The sequence below is a fragment of the Molothrus aeneus genome, chromosome 9, assembly GCF_037042795.1.
Source record: "Molothrus aeneus isolate 106 chromosome 9, BPBGC_Maene_1.0, whole genome shotgun sequence".
Classification (NCBI taxonomy): Eukaryota; Metazoa; Chordata; class Aves; order Passeriformes; family Icteridae; genus Molothrus; species Molothrus aeneus.
In genome coordinates this window covers 2,859,637-2,875,629 of record NC_089654.1, presented here as the reverse complement: position 1 = coordinate 2,875,629, position 15,993 = coordinate 2,859,637, and the positions used below count along the sequence as shown (strand labels likewise).

Sequence of the window (15,993 nt, the reverse complement as noted above, 5' to 3'; positions counted from 1 at the left end):
TCCTAAATCTGTTAGGAGTCTTGCAAAGAGACTCATTCTGCCTGGCCCTAGGTGGAAACCACACAAAGGCACCGAGCTCTGCAGGAATTCCTGCAGGAGCCAGAGCTGCTGGCATATGCACAGGAAAGGGTGCATAAATCTGAAATTGTGGTTTGTGACACGCCTCCATCCACTTCTTTTTTTCCAGTTAGGTAAATCAACTTAACCTGACTCTGCAGGAGAAGGAATGCTGCTCACCTGCATAATTCATATTTTGGTAAATATAGCAGTGTCCTCCCAGAGTTCCAGATGTTTTCAGTGTGAGCAGAGAGAGCATCAGAGGCAGGGCTGAAAGGGTCAGAGGTCCTGCTGGGAGAGAGCCCCTGGAATGTGCTAACCCTGGTGTCACGTTCACCACGTGACCCTTGCTCCTCTTGAACTGCAACACTAGAAAATAAATAAAAAGCTTTTATATAGAGAGAGGGATATGGCTAGTCTTGTTCCAAAATAATTCCAAATGCATTATTCTGAAATTACACACTTATATACTGGATAGAATTAAAATTATGTAAATTGTGCTGTTAAATGGCTGCATTTTTTCAGAGGAGCTTGTACTAAGTGAAGGAAACTTGTTTGGTAGAGCTGCCTTGATAGATTTCAGAATGACAGGCTCCACATCAACTTAATAACATGCAAGCAAGGGTACAAATTTATCATCTCTGCTAATTGCAAGTCTGTTGTTTTTATACTGCCATCTAGGCCTCAGCCCCTGTTGGAGACCTGCTCTGTTTGGCACTGTGGAGGAGCTTGATAAAGGAAATTCTGTTCCTTAAAAGCTTAATAAAGGATATTTTGCTGTTCGTGTATGTAGAAAAGAGGAAGGCAAACACCTGCAGGAGGACAGGCTTCCTTCACCTGTTGTAAATCAGGCTGTGATTAGAACAGATCTTCCTCAGGAATGTGTTGGAACAGGGATTAATATGCCAAATTTTGGGCTTTAATTCCGTGCTGTCCCATGGGTGAACTTCACTGTTTTATGGGGGAACACAAAGTTTCACCTATATTGCCATCCAGAATGTTGGAATATTGTCTACAAATGATCAGGTGGAAAATATCTTCTAAATAATAGGTAGATTTTAGCTCTGTGTATATCTGTGAAGATCACAACTTTAATGTCGATATTCAAAATAATTTGGTTGAAGATGTCTGTCTCAGTTTTTCCTTTTCAGTTTTTTTTTTTTTCATAACCTGCATTTTTATTTATGTTTGGAAGAGTTGTTCATATTCCTTCCTGTGTGTGAAAGGAAAAGCACATGGAAGAAGGAAAAATTTTTGGATGTGCTGAGGCTGTGTTGAGAGCTTTGTTAAATACTTTGGGTAGACAACAGGGGTAGTAGTATTTTTTTATTAAATTTCTTGTATTTTTAAATTAAATTTCTTGTAGTTAACGTGGTATTATTGCATTTATCAAGTGTTACTGATCTGTTTCGATCTATCATTAATTAATTGGATTTTTTTTTTTTTTTTTTAAATCTCAGCTCGGTTATTCCGATCAATTCCAAAACCACCCCTCAACATGCCAGAAAATCCAGCAGCAGGTAGGTGGTCTGAAAATGATTCTTTTTGCTGAGCACTGAGCCAAGCAGCTCCATTCCTAACCTGGCCTGGTCTGTGGTGCAGATAAGCAGCAGGTGCTGCAGATCCTGGACCGGCTGCAGGCGAAGCTGCAGGAGAAAAGGGATTCCCAGCACCAGGAAAACCTGGCTGTCCTAAGGAACACCCTCAGGAGCCCCCTGTTCAACCAGATCCTGACTCTCCAGCAATCCATCAAGCAGCTGAAGGAGCAAGTGAGTGTGAAGTCCCTGCTGTGGGTGTGATGGTGACTCTGGGCCAGTGGAGCTTGGGTCAGCGTGTGTAGGCGTGCGTTAACGAGGGCGCTCTCGTTAATAGGCTGTAACCTGCTGCTAGTGAGTGTTGGGCCTTTTTTTTCTTCTGTGGAGCTGGTGTCTGCAGAGTCACTGCTGAAATGAGAAGTGGTTTTGCAACCAGGAGGTCATGGGGCAGCGTGCTTTGAAAGGGATGCAGGACAGGCGGGGTTATGTTGGAAAAAAACATCTGCAAAAGACATCAGCTCCAGTATTTGGAGTCCTGAGCAGTGTTGGAACTGGGATCCTTTGTTTTTTACTGGAGCTAAGTGCTGTTTATCAGCCCACTGGCAGCATTTTTTCCTCCCTAAAAGACAGCATCACTTAGTTCCTGCTAATTTTTACAAGAATGCTTAACCTGCTTTGGCAAGTAAAGTGTAGAAAACCCAGCCTGAAGATTTACCAAGCTCTGATGCAGCTGTACCCAAGCGAGTTTTACAATGACTTGGCTTCAGCAGAGGTTGGAACTCCTGTGGTTTGGTTTGTAAAGCCAAGTGACACTTGATTTTGTGCACATGGGCATGGACAGGTCTCACCCTGCAGCTAAGTTAAAACCATCAGCAAACTCAAAACCAGGGGGTGACCAGCAGGATGGGTGTCAGGGGGACAAGGCTGTCCCTTGCCAGGTGTATTGCAGGTGTTCCTACCTGCCTGGCCTGGTGGTGGCTGTGCCACCATTCATTATCCATCCTTCCCAAGTTCCCAGAAGTGCTGCATCCCTTCCTTCCAAGGCCTGGATGCACGTCTGCAGGCTGTTAAACAAATGTACGAAAGTGCAAATGTATCTAAGAAGTGGCTGTGACATAGTGGGGTTTGTATTTGGAATGTTCAGGATTCTGGTATCTAGAAAATTTGGGCTTTCTTGAAATTCTATTTAAGCATGAGCTGCTTCATTCAGGATGGGATTTTCCAGTTTATTTTGTCACAGTGGGAATATTTTTCATTTCTTCATTATCAGTGAGGACTAGAAGTGCAAGTTCCAGCAGTGATAACATGTTCAGTGGTAGTTTGTACCCTCGGCTCTCCTTGGGGAGGGGATAATACAAACCAGGCCTCAGGCTCCTGAATGACTCAAAATACTTGAATTTTTGTGCCAAAAATTTTATACAGGTTTCCCTAACAGTTGCAGCAGTGCTTGAGAGCCTCTTTAGTGTTTGGTGCTTTTGCATGTGTTGTTTCTGGAATACCAGGGTGAAAAGAGTGCAGGGGGAACACAGGCAGGGGAGAAGCATGAAAGAAACAGAGAAAAATGAGTGGAGTAGAAACACAGCTGAAACTCCTGAAAGACAGGGAACTCCTGAAATACATCTAAATTTGATATGGTTATAGATTATGTATTAACACTGCCTGATTTATACAGGTGAGTATATTTGTGTGAATGGGAATATATGAGCACAGGGTTTTTTTGCTCCTTGGGCGGCCTGCACATAAAATGGTGTTTGTGGAAAACCCTTCTTTTGTTTTCAATGGCTTTTCCACACCTCTGCTCATTTTCAACAGCTCAATTACATGCCTCCCGACCGCTCGGTGGATTTTGATTTTACCAAGAGGGGGCTGTTGGTGTTTGCTGACAAATCAGTCACTGCTGGGACACCTTGCACTTCACCTGCACCCAGAGCATCAGCCTTCACTCCAAACCTGGCAGTTAATGAATTTAACATGATCATCCAGCAAATGGCGAAGGTAAGGCTCTAAGGTTTAGTGAACCAAACTTTTTTTTTCATTTTGGAGCATTTCACGCTGCTTTTTTTGCTGTGTGTCTGGAAGCGTGGTGCCTCCTGACCAGGAGAGAGTAGAGGTGTGGAGAACTTTTCCCTCTGGAAGATAATGTCAGCAATAGGAAGTGGCTTGGTGGCTTGTTTTGTTTTTTTAACTTCCATTGCCAATTTTCTGTTTTACTTTCTACCAAACACACCAACGTAGTAAGGAAGTTTCAGCTGCCAGAAAACATTTTTGGTATTTGATGACACTTAATTGAAAATGGACATTTTCAGCAGAAAGTTGTTTTGATGGAGGCACTTGTTTATCAAGTACATTTTAAATTGGAAATGTACCAGCTTTATGAACAGTGCAAAGGATTAAAAAAGCTAGCATGTAATATTTTATTTAACTCTTCATTTAGTATGTCTTAACTTTACCAGGCAGATGCAGATGTACCAAATTCCCTAAGAATTTGTACAGGTGCAGACATCCACCCATGTGGGATTGGCATTTATACCACAAATGTATTGTTCTGTGTTATTTTGAACCATTAATTTAATTGCTTAGTCATGCCTTTCTGTATTAAGTAACTGTTGCTAATTGACTACCTTAATGTAGCTGTAATATTTTGAGCATTACTCTTCTCATTAGTGTGTCATTAACTCATCAGAGATAAGATTTAGCAGTAAAGGCTGCACCTTATTTGGAATAAAAGAGCTGTGATAGCAGTGCATTCTCCCAGCAATATTTCCCAGTAAACAACCCCAGCAATTTTGTATTAGAACTGAAAAACAGGCAGTTGCAAAAGCAAACTTTTTTAGCATTAAGTGTGAAGCTGCAGGGAGGGGGAGGAAATTAATTTCTTTATTTAAAAGCTGCAGCTTTTTGAATGCACACCTAAAAATCAGCATTAAAAGCAAGGGGAGCCAAAAGACAAGTAATTTAGTTTAGCTATACAGCATTTCCAGAAATCCCAAATATATTGCTCTAGACAGCACTTCGTTCATAGTTTTCATCCAGTTTGGAATTCATCTCATAATGTGAATGAAGTGTGAAAGCAGCTCTTAAATTCCCTGAGGTTTCAGAACCTCAGAGTGCTTGCATATCCAATACATTGCCATATTAAAAATAATAAATGGAGGAGCTTTTATAGAAATAACATATTCAGTATTTTGCCTTTGTTTAGTCTTAGGAGGGGAACAATTCTCCCAGTGTTCATAAATTTTCAACTAGCTCATTCATTTGCACTGACAATTAGTAAATCATTTTATCTTCTGTTTTATTAGGGAAGACAAATAGAATCAATAACGATTGATAAACCTTCTGTTGGAGGGCTTGGATTCAGTGTGGTTGCCCTTAAAAATCCCAGCCTGGGAGAAGTTGGTATCTTTGTCAAGGAAGTCCAGCCAGGAGGCATAGCTGACAGGTGAGATCTTCATAATTGTGTTGGAAAATTGTATTTTCCATGCAGGGAAAAGTCATGACCTTCACGTTGAAAACTCAATCAGAATAACATGTTTGTCTGGGTTATCTGGTGGGATATTTTGGTGGTGGTATCTTGAATTCTGGCTTTTCAGCTGAAAGGGACTCATGTTTTGAGGATCAAGTTTTCAGATGAGTTTTAAATTTCCGAGCCATTCATAAATGGAATTTACAGAAATTATGACTCACTTTGGAGAATCTTGAGTCCTGATTAAAAAACCAAAAGAAAACTCAGAAAAGAATACAAAGAAAATAAAAATTAGATTCCTTTTTAATTTTTATGCATTGTGTCCCTGAAAGATTTTTTTTCCCCCCTTTATTAACGTGCCTCTGACAATGCCCTATTTATAGTTGGTTTTACTGTTTGTTTCCTGTGTAAATTTAGATCCACTCCTCCCAACAGATCCCTGCACAGATGTCATCATAGAATCGAGGCTTCAGGCAGTTTCTTCCTGTATTGTCTGTGGGTTTTCACCCAACAACAAAAGACAGAGCAATCCTTTAAAAATAAAACGCAATTGTAAAACCGCAAGAGTTGGCATGAGACAAACGCAGTGCTTGGAATTATGTCTCAAGAAAAATGTGTCTAGATTTCAAGTCATTGGTGTCACTTTTTAAATAACACATGTCAGGAAGTGCCAACACAGGATGACAAAAAGAGTGGGGAGAGGTTGGAATGATAATGGCGATGGGCCCGCAGAGAACACACCAGAGAACACTTAAAGAAAAGCATATTAAGGCTCTTTCAAAGTGGAGACAGATGGACTGATCCGGATGTCAGAGGAGAGTGAATATCTCACTTTAGGATTTGATGACCTGCTGCTCACTTTCTTTGATGAGAGAATCTGAAATATGGTTAGTGCTCGAAGAAAGTGATTTCTGGGAAACATCTTAAACATGGCACGACAAAAAGGAAGTTTCAAATGCCTTAGTTAAGATGTGCAGTTACATTGTTTGGGAGTTTATAAATTTCCCCAGCATGCTTCCCATTTTGCTTCTGAGACAAGATCTCCTGGAGACTTTTTTGGATTCCTACAGAGCTTTGAAGGCAGTGTCTGTCTATGTAACAGTTTGGTCTCGTGCTCAGAATGAATATTTAACAAAGGAGATGAGTGATGGTTTCTCTCTTGTCACAAATCTAAATTCATCACTGGGGTGAATTAACTGTGAAATTTATATTATCTCAAGGTAGCAACTGAACTGCGTGTTGCTCCAAGAAAGTTTCACGTCTGAAGCTTGATACTATAAATTTTAAGTAAAATACAAATATGCAGCACATCAATCTTTAGAATAAATAGTGATACAAAACAGCATCAAAGCCTGAGCTGTGGGTTCCTAGAGATGGCATCATGTAGTGCTGAACATAATGAAGAATAGTTCCTACTTTATTGTGTAACTACAAAAATACTTTTTTCCGCTTTGTAGTTCAATATCATCAAGAAAGTATAAGGGAATTGCAATTAAATTTTGCACAGAAGCAGAGTAAAGAAGTGAGCAAATTTCTGTACCATGGCAAAGCTGGAGCAAAATGTGGCTGGGCAGTTTGGAACAGTGTGGGTGGAATGGAGTGTGTAAGCTGGTGAAGGCACCCTAATAAGCAGATTTTTAAAGCATATAAACATTTAACCTTGCAGGACTGCATGTTTTGCCTATTCACATTTCAGTTACAGGAGCCTGACGCGAAGTCACTGTGCTGCATTAAAAAATTGCTTTCAATGTTTTGTTAAGGGATCAAAGACTGAGGGAAAATGACCACATACTGGCCATTAATTGCACGCCATTGGATCAGAACATTTCCCATCAGCACGCCATTGCCCTCCTCCAGCAATCCACAGGATCCCTACATCTGGTGGTGGCTCGGGAGCCACTTCAAGGGAACAGCAGAACTGCCTTGTTCAGTGATGTAAATCCACCTGAGACTGTGAGTTCTTGTAATACTGTCCAAATCAGATTTCGAGCTGGGCTGAATTTTTATTTTTTTAATTTTATTTTTTTTTTCCCCCCGTGGCTCTGAAGGGTTTGTGTTAGCAAGTTTTACATGGAGGGATTTTTTTCCTTTAATCACATTTTATGTGTGATGACATTTCATTTAGACTCACCGTGCAGTAAGCACAGAGCTTCCATTGCAAAGCTGCACGGTGGAGTTGTTATAAAACAGATCCTGGGTTTTTATGGGATAGCAGAAGCTTTAGTGGATCACCATATTCTTATCAGCAGGGTCTGTTCAGCACAGGCTGATTGAAGCGTTTTATGAGAATACCCAGCTGAAACCTACTTGTGCTCAGCAATTAAAGATGCTCTGATTACCTCTTAAAAGAGAGTAAACATAACCTGCCATGAGCACTGCTTGGAACAGCCCAACCAATTTAAACTGGCACTGCTCACACCAAAAAAGCCTTGTCTTTGTTTTAAAAAACAAACACAATTTATCTGTTAAAGAACCCCTCAATCCCTGTTTATTTATCAGCTTGGGTTTTTTGGGGTTTGGTTTTGTTTTTCCTCATCTGCAAATTTTAGTGATTGGGAAGCCTTTTGTTTTTGTGACAAAGGAGAGCTTGTCACTGGGACATGTAATAAACCAGGGATGAACTTCCATCTGTGTTCCACCCATATGGTCCAGGTGGCTTCCCTGAATTCGGACAAACTGCACACCTAAATCCAGGGATCGCAATATTGGAATCTGAATTTATTGTGTTAGTAGATTTTGATGAAAATCTGGGTAAAAGCAGTGTTTTTCCTTATTCTTAGCAATTATTTCCCTCATGATTATTATAGAGGTAGTGAAATCTGAAGGTTTTAGTGGATAATCAATATTGTTTATTGCACTGAAAATTTTAAAGAATTAAATTTTAACTGCTTTTTCATTGAAAGATCTGCACCGAACAGACCAACAAAATAAAATACAAATATATATCTCTGCAGGGGGTCTTTAAACTTCTTTTATGATATTTAACTGGCTTTGGCAAAGATTTTCAGTATGCTAATAAATCCTTTATTCGCAGAAGACTTAAATCTGCCTACTTTGCTCCATTTGGGCCTGTATGAGATATTAATCTGACAGAAACATTGGCTGGGTTTGGGTTGCTTAACAGCTTTGTTATTTTCAGATTGTCTTGTAGAACATAAGGTCATGGTAGAGTGTAGCTTAGAAATTTGCTTCCAATCCAGTATGGCAGAATATTGTGCTGTGCTATTAATTCAGTGCTGAATGGGGGTGTTCAGAGTGTGTAAGTGAAATAACAGAAATGAGAATTTGGGCAAGGCTGAGTGAAAACTGGGCCAGTGCAAGCTCCTTGCCTCTGTTTTTCCCTCTTGTTTGCAGTACTCTGGATTTATGAAAAACTAAAAGGATGCTTTTCATTTTGGCAGGAAAACCTTAAAATTGCTTTTTCTTAGTCAAGCTTTTTCCTGGTATCCTGTTACCCTGAGAGTGGAGGACAGAAATGAGTGTTTAAAAACAGATGAGAAATCCCACTGCGTGTTTATGAGGAAATGGAGCTGAGTGAACAGAATCCCACAGATCCTCCAGCATGTGGGGTGGAGACAGAAAACTGCTCTGATTAATTCTCCTCCTCCTCCTCCTTCCCGCTGCACGTGAAAGCGAGAAACATTAACGATGGTCAAAATTAAAATCTCCTGTTTTTATTAATTGCAGATTCACTGGGGCCACGTCGAAGACGTTGAGCTGATTAACGATGGTTCAGGATTAGGCTTTGGAATTGTAGGAGGAAAGTCGAGTGGAGTAGTTGTAAGAACAATTGTTCCTGGGGGATTAGCAGATCGGGTAATTTGTTATATTATGTCACTTCTTGTTTGATTGCAAAGTATAATTAACCGCTTTTGACAGTCTTAAAATAAACTAATATACTTAAACAAAAAGAAGCTGGTAGCATCAAAGTCTGTATGCCAACACGTGCTTCATAAATAAATAAAGGTTGAAGGTATGATTGAGGAAAAAGTCAGCACCTGATATAAATTAAGTTGTTCCTCAGACAAGATTTGGCTTTTGTAACATTGTTGAACATGCAAAAATTCTGAAAAGGTGCCTGATATTTGGTATTTTCAGCCCTTGGTCAGTCTGGGGCAGGATGAACACTTTGTAGAATTTGGCACATTTTGCAACACCCATGGGGACAAACTCTCCAAGTGAATTGTCAGGCAAGGAAACCTGCCCTCCCAAAGTCACTGCATTGCAAGACTCAGTTTAGAGATTGAAAATATCCTATTTTCAGTGGGTTTCAGTGGAGGGGGGTTTGATCCCTGCCTTGCAGCCTGACCAGTTCAAGGAGACATTTAGGTTTGGTGCAGAGCCCTTTGAAGTTGCACAGGCACAGTTTGCACCTCTGATTGTTTGTCTTTAGAGACTCAGTGCTGAGTGTTGCTGCATTTCAGGACTAGAACACTTGCAGTAACCAAACAGATTCAGATTTTTTCAAGCAAATTTGGTCCTGATAAGTTAAAATATCTGAGGACCAGAAGCCCTGCAGACAAAAGAGAAGAGGCAAAAGTAGTTCCTCTAGTACAGGATGGAATAAAAGCTGGGAATTTGGAGAGCTTTATTGGAAAATGTTGGCTTTTTCTCAACCATCTCCCTCTGAACCTGCCATGTATAAATGAGTATATTTTAATTTTTGTCTAGCACCTGTTTTGCTGTAAGGAATAAAGTGTTTTGGCTACCAATGAAGCATATAAGCTAAGAACTCACCACATCATTCTCAGCTGAATGAGACATCATTAAGAACATGTGAAATAATGAGGCATGTACATGTTAAAATTGGATGAGTTTGTAAATGAGTTTGAGTTGGTTCTGGGAATAACTCTGTGATTGCTGTATAAATCAGTGCACCAAAGGTGGTGGAGCTGTGCTGATCAATACCAGCTGAGAATTTGGTGCTAGAAGTTCCTGCTTGTGATGGGAACGATGTTGTAGGTCATGAATCATAATTATCAGGTAAAAAATTGATTGTGTGGAGTCTTGTTACCTTCAGTGGATTTACTCACTGAAGTTGGAGCTGGTCACATGAGAAACAAAATTGCCAGGCTAATGTAGAAGTATGAGGGAAGAACTCTGTAAAAAAAATTCCTAAATCAAAATGCTGTGCTTATATTCTAACTCCTACCTGAGTTAGAATTATGAGGAGTATTCTATGGAACAGAACACACAACAATCTGTGAGATTATAAAACATTGTTGCTGCCCGTTTTCTCCTAAATGAGCAAAACAGTGGGAAAAAACAGCACATAACTGTGCAAACGAGTCCTTGAGTTATTTAAAATGTTGCCATGGTGGTCATTTTTCCTGGCATTTTCTCACATTGGTTCTCATGGCCAATGTGAAGATGCCCCTGCACAGTTTCAGTTTTGTGATGGAACAGATACTTTGTGGATGGACTGGAAACACTTTTTGCCATTTGATTTGCGTTTGAAGGACGGGAGGCTGCAGACAGGAGACCACATCTTGCAGATTGGAGGGACCAACGTGCAGGGCATGACCAGTGAGCAGGTTGCCCAAGTGCTCAGGAACTGTGGGAATTCTGTCAGGATGATCGTGGCAAGGGACCCCAAGTGTGAATTCATGGAGGCTCCACCAGCTCCCCTGAGCTGGCCAGTCAGCACATTGCCTTCCCTTCCAAATGGAAATGTGAGTATCTGCTGCTTCCTTGGGACATTTTTAAATGTGTTTGTGGCTTGTGATCAGAAAGGAAGGAGAGAACAGAGAGTTCTTGAGCCCTAAAGTGCTTCTTCTCTCTTGATTTTCCAGATATATGCTTATGTTTAAGTGGTCATTATTACAGCCCTGCCTTCTATAATTTTCCCCTTTTTCCTCTATCTTATTAATACCTATAATCTTGGGATTGGAATGGCCAGCTTTACAGAATTTATTTCCCAGTGGCTGATTTAATTACCAAGACCATAAACGTTATCGATAAGTGGTACTTTTAGTTCTTCTTCTTAGCTCGTTACATTTTTTCTAATCAATCATTTGTGAGTGGATTTAAAACTGGACTGTGAATTTCCCTAAGCCTGAAATCCAGAGAGCCACACCAGAATTATTCAGCACAATCATCTTTTTATGAAACATAAGTGTAATGTTTTCATAGTCTACGCTACTGCCTGTGATAGGAAATATATCTAAAAATTTTGAAACTTGTTTTAGCAAATCTTATCATGGTCATATCAAAGTCTCTTGTTTTTGAAGTCATTCTTTTCAGTTTTGAGTAATTAAAATCAACAAATGCTACACTAAGTGTACAGTAGGTCTCGAAACATAAACAAAGCTGTGCTTGTGTACCATCTGCTGCTACTGTGCTGCTTAGATTTAGGTGTAGAATCTGAGTAGCCTTTTCTTTCTTGTTTAGTTTCTTGAATATGAGTGGAGAGAGCTGGGTTGTTTTTTTGATTTGGTTGTTTTTGGTTTTTTTTTTTAGCACTGTTTTTGAAGGTCAGAGTAGAAGTCACTTTGCTCCAAACTCGCCCCTTTGCTCACTGGGCACAGTCACTGCAAAGGCAGATTTGTGTTTTACACCCCTGGGAAAATGCTGTGGCTGTGTCAGTCAAGGATTTTGGGTCCTTCTTGAGCTCCTTTTCTCCCCAGGGTTCCCCAGCAGGGATCAGTGCAGTGTCCAGCAGATGGGAGGGGTGATCTGCATCCCTAAGGCTGGAGTCTGAACACTGGGCTTGTCCAGTATTTGACAAGAGGCTTTCCAAGGGAATCAGCATTGTTATGAGGCCCTTCTTTCCTGACTGGATCATATTTTCCAGGGCACATATTAGGGGCAAAATAAATAAATTTATTTTTTTGTAGTGGTCATATTTTTGTTTCCTCCACAAAATACTGTTTTTCTCTCTTCCTGTTGCCACTGATCAACCCTGAGCACTGTAAATGCTGCAGCTTTTCTAAAATGTGATTTTTTCTCAGTGTCTTTTCAGTGTCCTTCGTGTTCCTGCTATGCAGTTTAGAGGGGGAAAAAATCATTTTCTGAACTAAATAGTGCCTTCATGTATAGTTCTGAAAAAACTCCTCTTCCTGGTGCCAGGAGAAATTTGCAAAGACAGGATTAGTTGTTAATCTGAATGCATTTATTAATTTAGTGATGATTTCAATGATCCACCATTCAGTTTGTGTCAGATTTATAATGGAACTTATCCCTATAATCTAGTTTTTCTCTGGTTTATGAGTACTTTCACTAGCTGTGAGCTTTGGAGTGGAAAATATTTTCCTTTTCTCTTTTTTGCAAACCAGCAGAAAGCCATTTTTAATAGGTGGTTAGTTATTTTCAGTTTTATATTCATATTTAATTTTCTTTGAATTTCCTGTGGTAGAGAATAACTGAAACTACTTCTGTGTGTGGGCACAAGAAAAAACAATCTTATTATCTGTACTGTCTAAGATAGTGACAGCAGAGTGCAGCCAGCTTGTGCTGACTGTATTTAGGACTTTGCACTTTGATTTTTCTGGACTTCATTTCAATTATTTTGCATCCTAGCAGGAGTGTCGCTTAGAGAGAAATGTTTGTAGCCAGAGCACTGACTCTGAGGAGCTTTGTGATGGTGAAAACAGCCAGGCTCTCAGGGCCACAGCTCCATTCCAGGTGCTGCTCTGGGCTTGTTTACTGTAGATAAGTGACAGCCTCCAAACTTATCTTCATCTCCATCAGCCTCTTATGGAGCAAGGGGGTTGGAAGGCATTTAATGAGCTTAATGACTTTGCTGGTGGAGGGAGGTGTGTGTGATAAGGAGATAGTGCCCATCGATTTCCCTTCATTGAGAAGTGAAATGGGTATGGCTGCTTTTCATATGGGTCCTTCCAAAGCTGATGCTTGGCAAGCATTTGATTGAACTTCTCTTTTTTCACTCCCTTATGAAATGTTTTCCATTTTCCCAGTCCCTTTTTGCTGTTGGCAGCGACAGGATCCCTCTTGATTTCATCACTTTAACAGACCTTACTCTCATCATCTTCTTTTTGATCTCATTGCTCTGTATCTGATTACAGAAAGAAAACAACTCTATGTATTTCCATTTATCCCTTGCAATCCCAGATTTATGTGCTTGATTGTTTTTCTCTTTTGGTCTCACCAGTGTCTTTACTGTTCCCTGTTTGAACTCTTGCCTTGCAGTTCTGATTTTTACTGCTCACAGGAGAGTTGCACAGACATCCCAGGGCCAGCTTTGTAGGGACTTTACAAATTAATTTACATTGCATTTAAACAAAAGGAAAGCCAAAATCACTTCTCACTTCTGAAGGTCTTAATTAACCTGCAATATTGTAATGACACTGGGAAATTACGAGAATTTTTTACTAACTTGTGCTTTATTTATAGGATAATGACAACTTTTTTGACACCTATGATGTTGAACTTATAAAAAAGAATGGGCAAAGCCTGGGAATAACAATTGTTGGATATGCTGGCACATGTGATATAGGTGAGTTGTACAGGATTTAGGAAAATATTGGACAGGGGCTTCTCAAATACCCTTTATTGACCATGGGGAAAATGAATGGCTCCTGCCTGTGCTAGGATATGGAGACATGAAATTCACTGCAATTACAGATCAACATCTTGTATTTAGTGGGAGTTTGTGAAAGGGAAGTGTTAGTGTTTCAGGGGTTTTTAATTCTGCTTTTTCTTTGGTTTTATTTTCTTGTTCTCATTGGAAGTTAGAATTAATAAGCAAGCTGCAAACATGACAAAGGACAGCTTTTCTGATTTCCATGTTTCTCTTCTCTTTTCTCTTTTTTTAAGGAAAAATCCTTTTTCATTAAGATTTAAAGTACTAAATTCTTTAGCTGTAAGATGATTGAAGTCCTGATCAAAGTCCTTAAGCACATACTTTACTTTTAGCTTAGTTAGTCCTATTGAAATCAAACGCAGCATGGATTTAAGTGATTGTGCTTTAAAGCCTGGGTAAGCACAAGGATGAATCCATGGAGGAGGTGGCCTTTTGTGAGCCATTTTAAGGAAAATATTTGAGGTCAGTGTACAGGTGGTTGTGTCAGTGCTGGGTTTTTTTCCACCAGAGAGCCTCAGTTTTGTGTCAGGCTGTGGGAGTGGTAACGTGCAGATGGTGGTGGTTTACAGAATCATCACTTTATGGGCAGAAGGAAGTGTGTGAAAAAGGCTGGAATTAAAAACCTTAATAAGAAAAGAAGCAAATTAGGTTAATGCAGTGACTTGTTTCTATTCCCTCCCCAACAGAACCTTCAGGGATTTTTGTGAAAAGTATAATACCTGGGAGTGCTGCTGACCACAATGGCCAAATTCATGTTCATGACAAAATTGTTGCTGTAAGTAGAATACTCTGCTTATACATTGCTGTAGAGCTAATACATTTCACATCTCTGTTAAAAGAACAACATAGTAAAGACTTTCTCAAATTAATTAAACCTCCTCTGCTTTGCAGAAGAAATAATTTGGAGGTTTGTGTTTGTTTAGGTAGACTTGTGACAGAAATGAGCTTTGGCTTGCTGTGGTTAAAGTATTATTTTATATTCAAAGAAATAGTAAATAGTAGTTAACTGTGAAAGAGGCAAGCATTTGGATTAAAGTGTTTCAGAGTGGAGAATCTTGGCTTTTGGCCTGCAGTAAAGATGAGCAGCATTAACTTCTACTTGAATTGAATGGGACTCGAGGATTGTTAAGATTCTGCAAGATGTGGCACATTGTTTGTGTTCCTTAATGGCTCTGGAGTGTGGATACAATCAAAATGTTAATGGTCACAATTTAGGTTTAAAAGCCCAAGCTTTATGTGTAGAAAAATGGAAAAACCATTGAATAACAGTGAATTGAATAATAGCCAATTTTGCATTCACAGCACAAGCAGGAATGAATTCCACAGTCTTTTTGTTTTAAGAGATAATATTTATATAGATATGATTTTAAATTACTTTTAAAATGTGTGCCATGCCAGACCTTCCAAAGTCAGCTTCTCCTCTGTGAGAGCAAAAATTAATATAACCTTTTATCTGCAGGAAAGGCCCTATTGGTGCATGATCTGACAGTGAGGTGAACAGAGTATTTTGGGTGCAAATTAAAATATCTGATAATGTAAGAATGGGGCTGTTTAGGATGGATTATACAGACAGTTGTTTGTAGAGGCTTGTGTGGGGCATGTTAGAAATTCATGAGAAAACCAGCAGTGATAATGAGCTGAACAGAGTTCCAGGTTGGATACTCTGCTAGGAACCTTCATCCACAGTCCTTGTCAAGCTGGTTTTGCTAAGCAAAAAAAACAAAAAAAAACAAAAAAAACAAAAAAAAAGGAAAAATCTGTCCATACTTGTATCAGATTAGTAAATTCTGTTTTGTGGTTGTCCCCACGAAAACAGAAAGAAGAAATTACTGTTGTGTTTCCTTTTAGAATGCATTTTGGAAATAAATTCTCATCGGTGAAATGTAACAGATTTAATGAGATTGTTTTGCAAATATTGCTGTCTTGGGAGAGTAACCCTGTAATTCCTGCACTAAATAACGTGGCTGTTGCTTACAGCTTGTGAAACTCCACAACATAGCCTGAGATTGCAGCACAATTACTGTTATTTGATACAAATTTCTTGTTTCAGGTTGATGGAGTCAACATACAGGGTTTTACCAACCAAGAAGTGGTGGAGACACTGCGGAACACGGGTCAGACTGTACGTCTCACCCTGCTTAGAAGGAGACCTTCCTTTGCTATTTCCTCAGAAACACCTTCAGGGAGAGGTAATTCTGTTTTGCTAGCCACTGATTTTATTTTTCACTCAATTTACAGTTACCTCATTTAACAGTTCAGGACTGGATACCACATGATCCTCGGTTTTTTTAATGGTGCACTGTAGAAAATGAAGACACTTAAAGGAGGAATGGAAAGAAACTAAAATGAAAGATTCAGGAAAATTCAGTGCAAAACTTCTGTGTAGTAACCCCACC

The 15,993-nt window shown here is 39.6% G+C and overlaps 1 protein-coding gene across 1 annotated transcript in view; it reads left to right on the top strand.

The window, feature by feature from the left end:
• Positions 1-1,555: 1,555 nt before the first annotated feature.
• Positions 1,556-15,993, top strand: part of PATJ (PATJ crumbs cell polarity complex component) — a 138,050-nt gene continuing 123,612 nt past the window's right edge. The window contains exons 1-10 of the mRNA XM_066555697.1: positions 1,556-1,577; positions 1,660-1,826; positions 3,405-3,587; positions 4,892-5,031; positions 6,816-7,008; positions 8,743-8,871; positions 10,515-10,727; positions 13,408-13,510; positions 14,284-14,372; positions 15,648-15,786. Of these exons, the coding sequence (XP_066411794.1) occupies positions 1,556-1,577; positions 1,660-1,826; positions 3,405-3,587; positions 4,892-5,031; positions 6,816-7,008; positions 8,743-8,871; positions 10,515-10,727; positions 13,408-13,510; positions 14,284-14,372; positions 15,648-15,786 (1,378 nt within the window). The remainder of the gene's footprint in view (positions 1,578-1,659; positions 1,827-3,404; positions 3,588-4,891; positions 5,032-6,815; positions 7,009-8,742; positions 8,872-10,514; positions 10,728-13,407; positions 13,511-14,283; positions 14,373-15,647; positions 15,787-15,993) is intronic.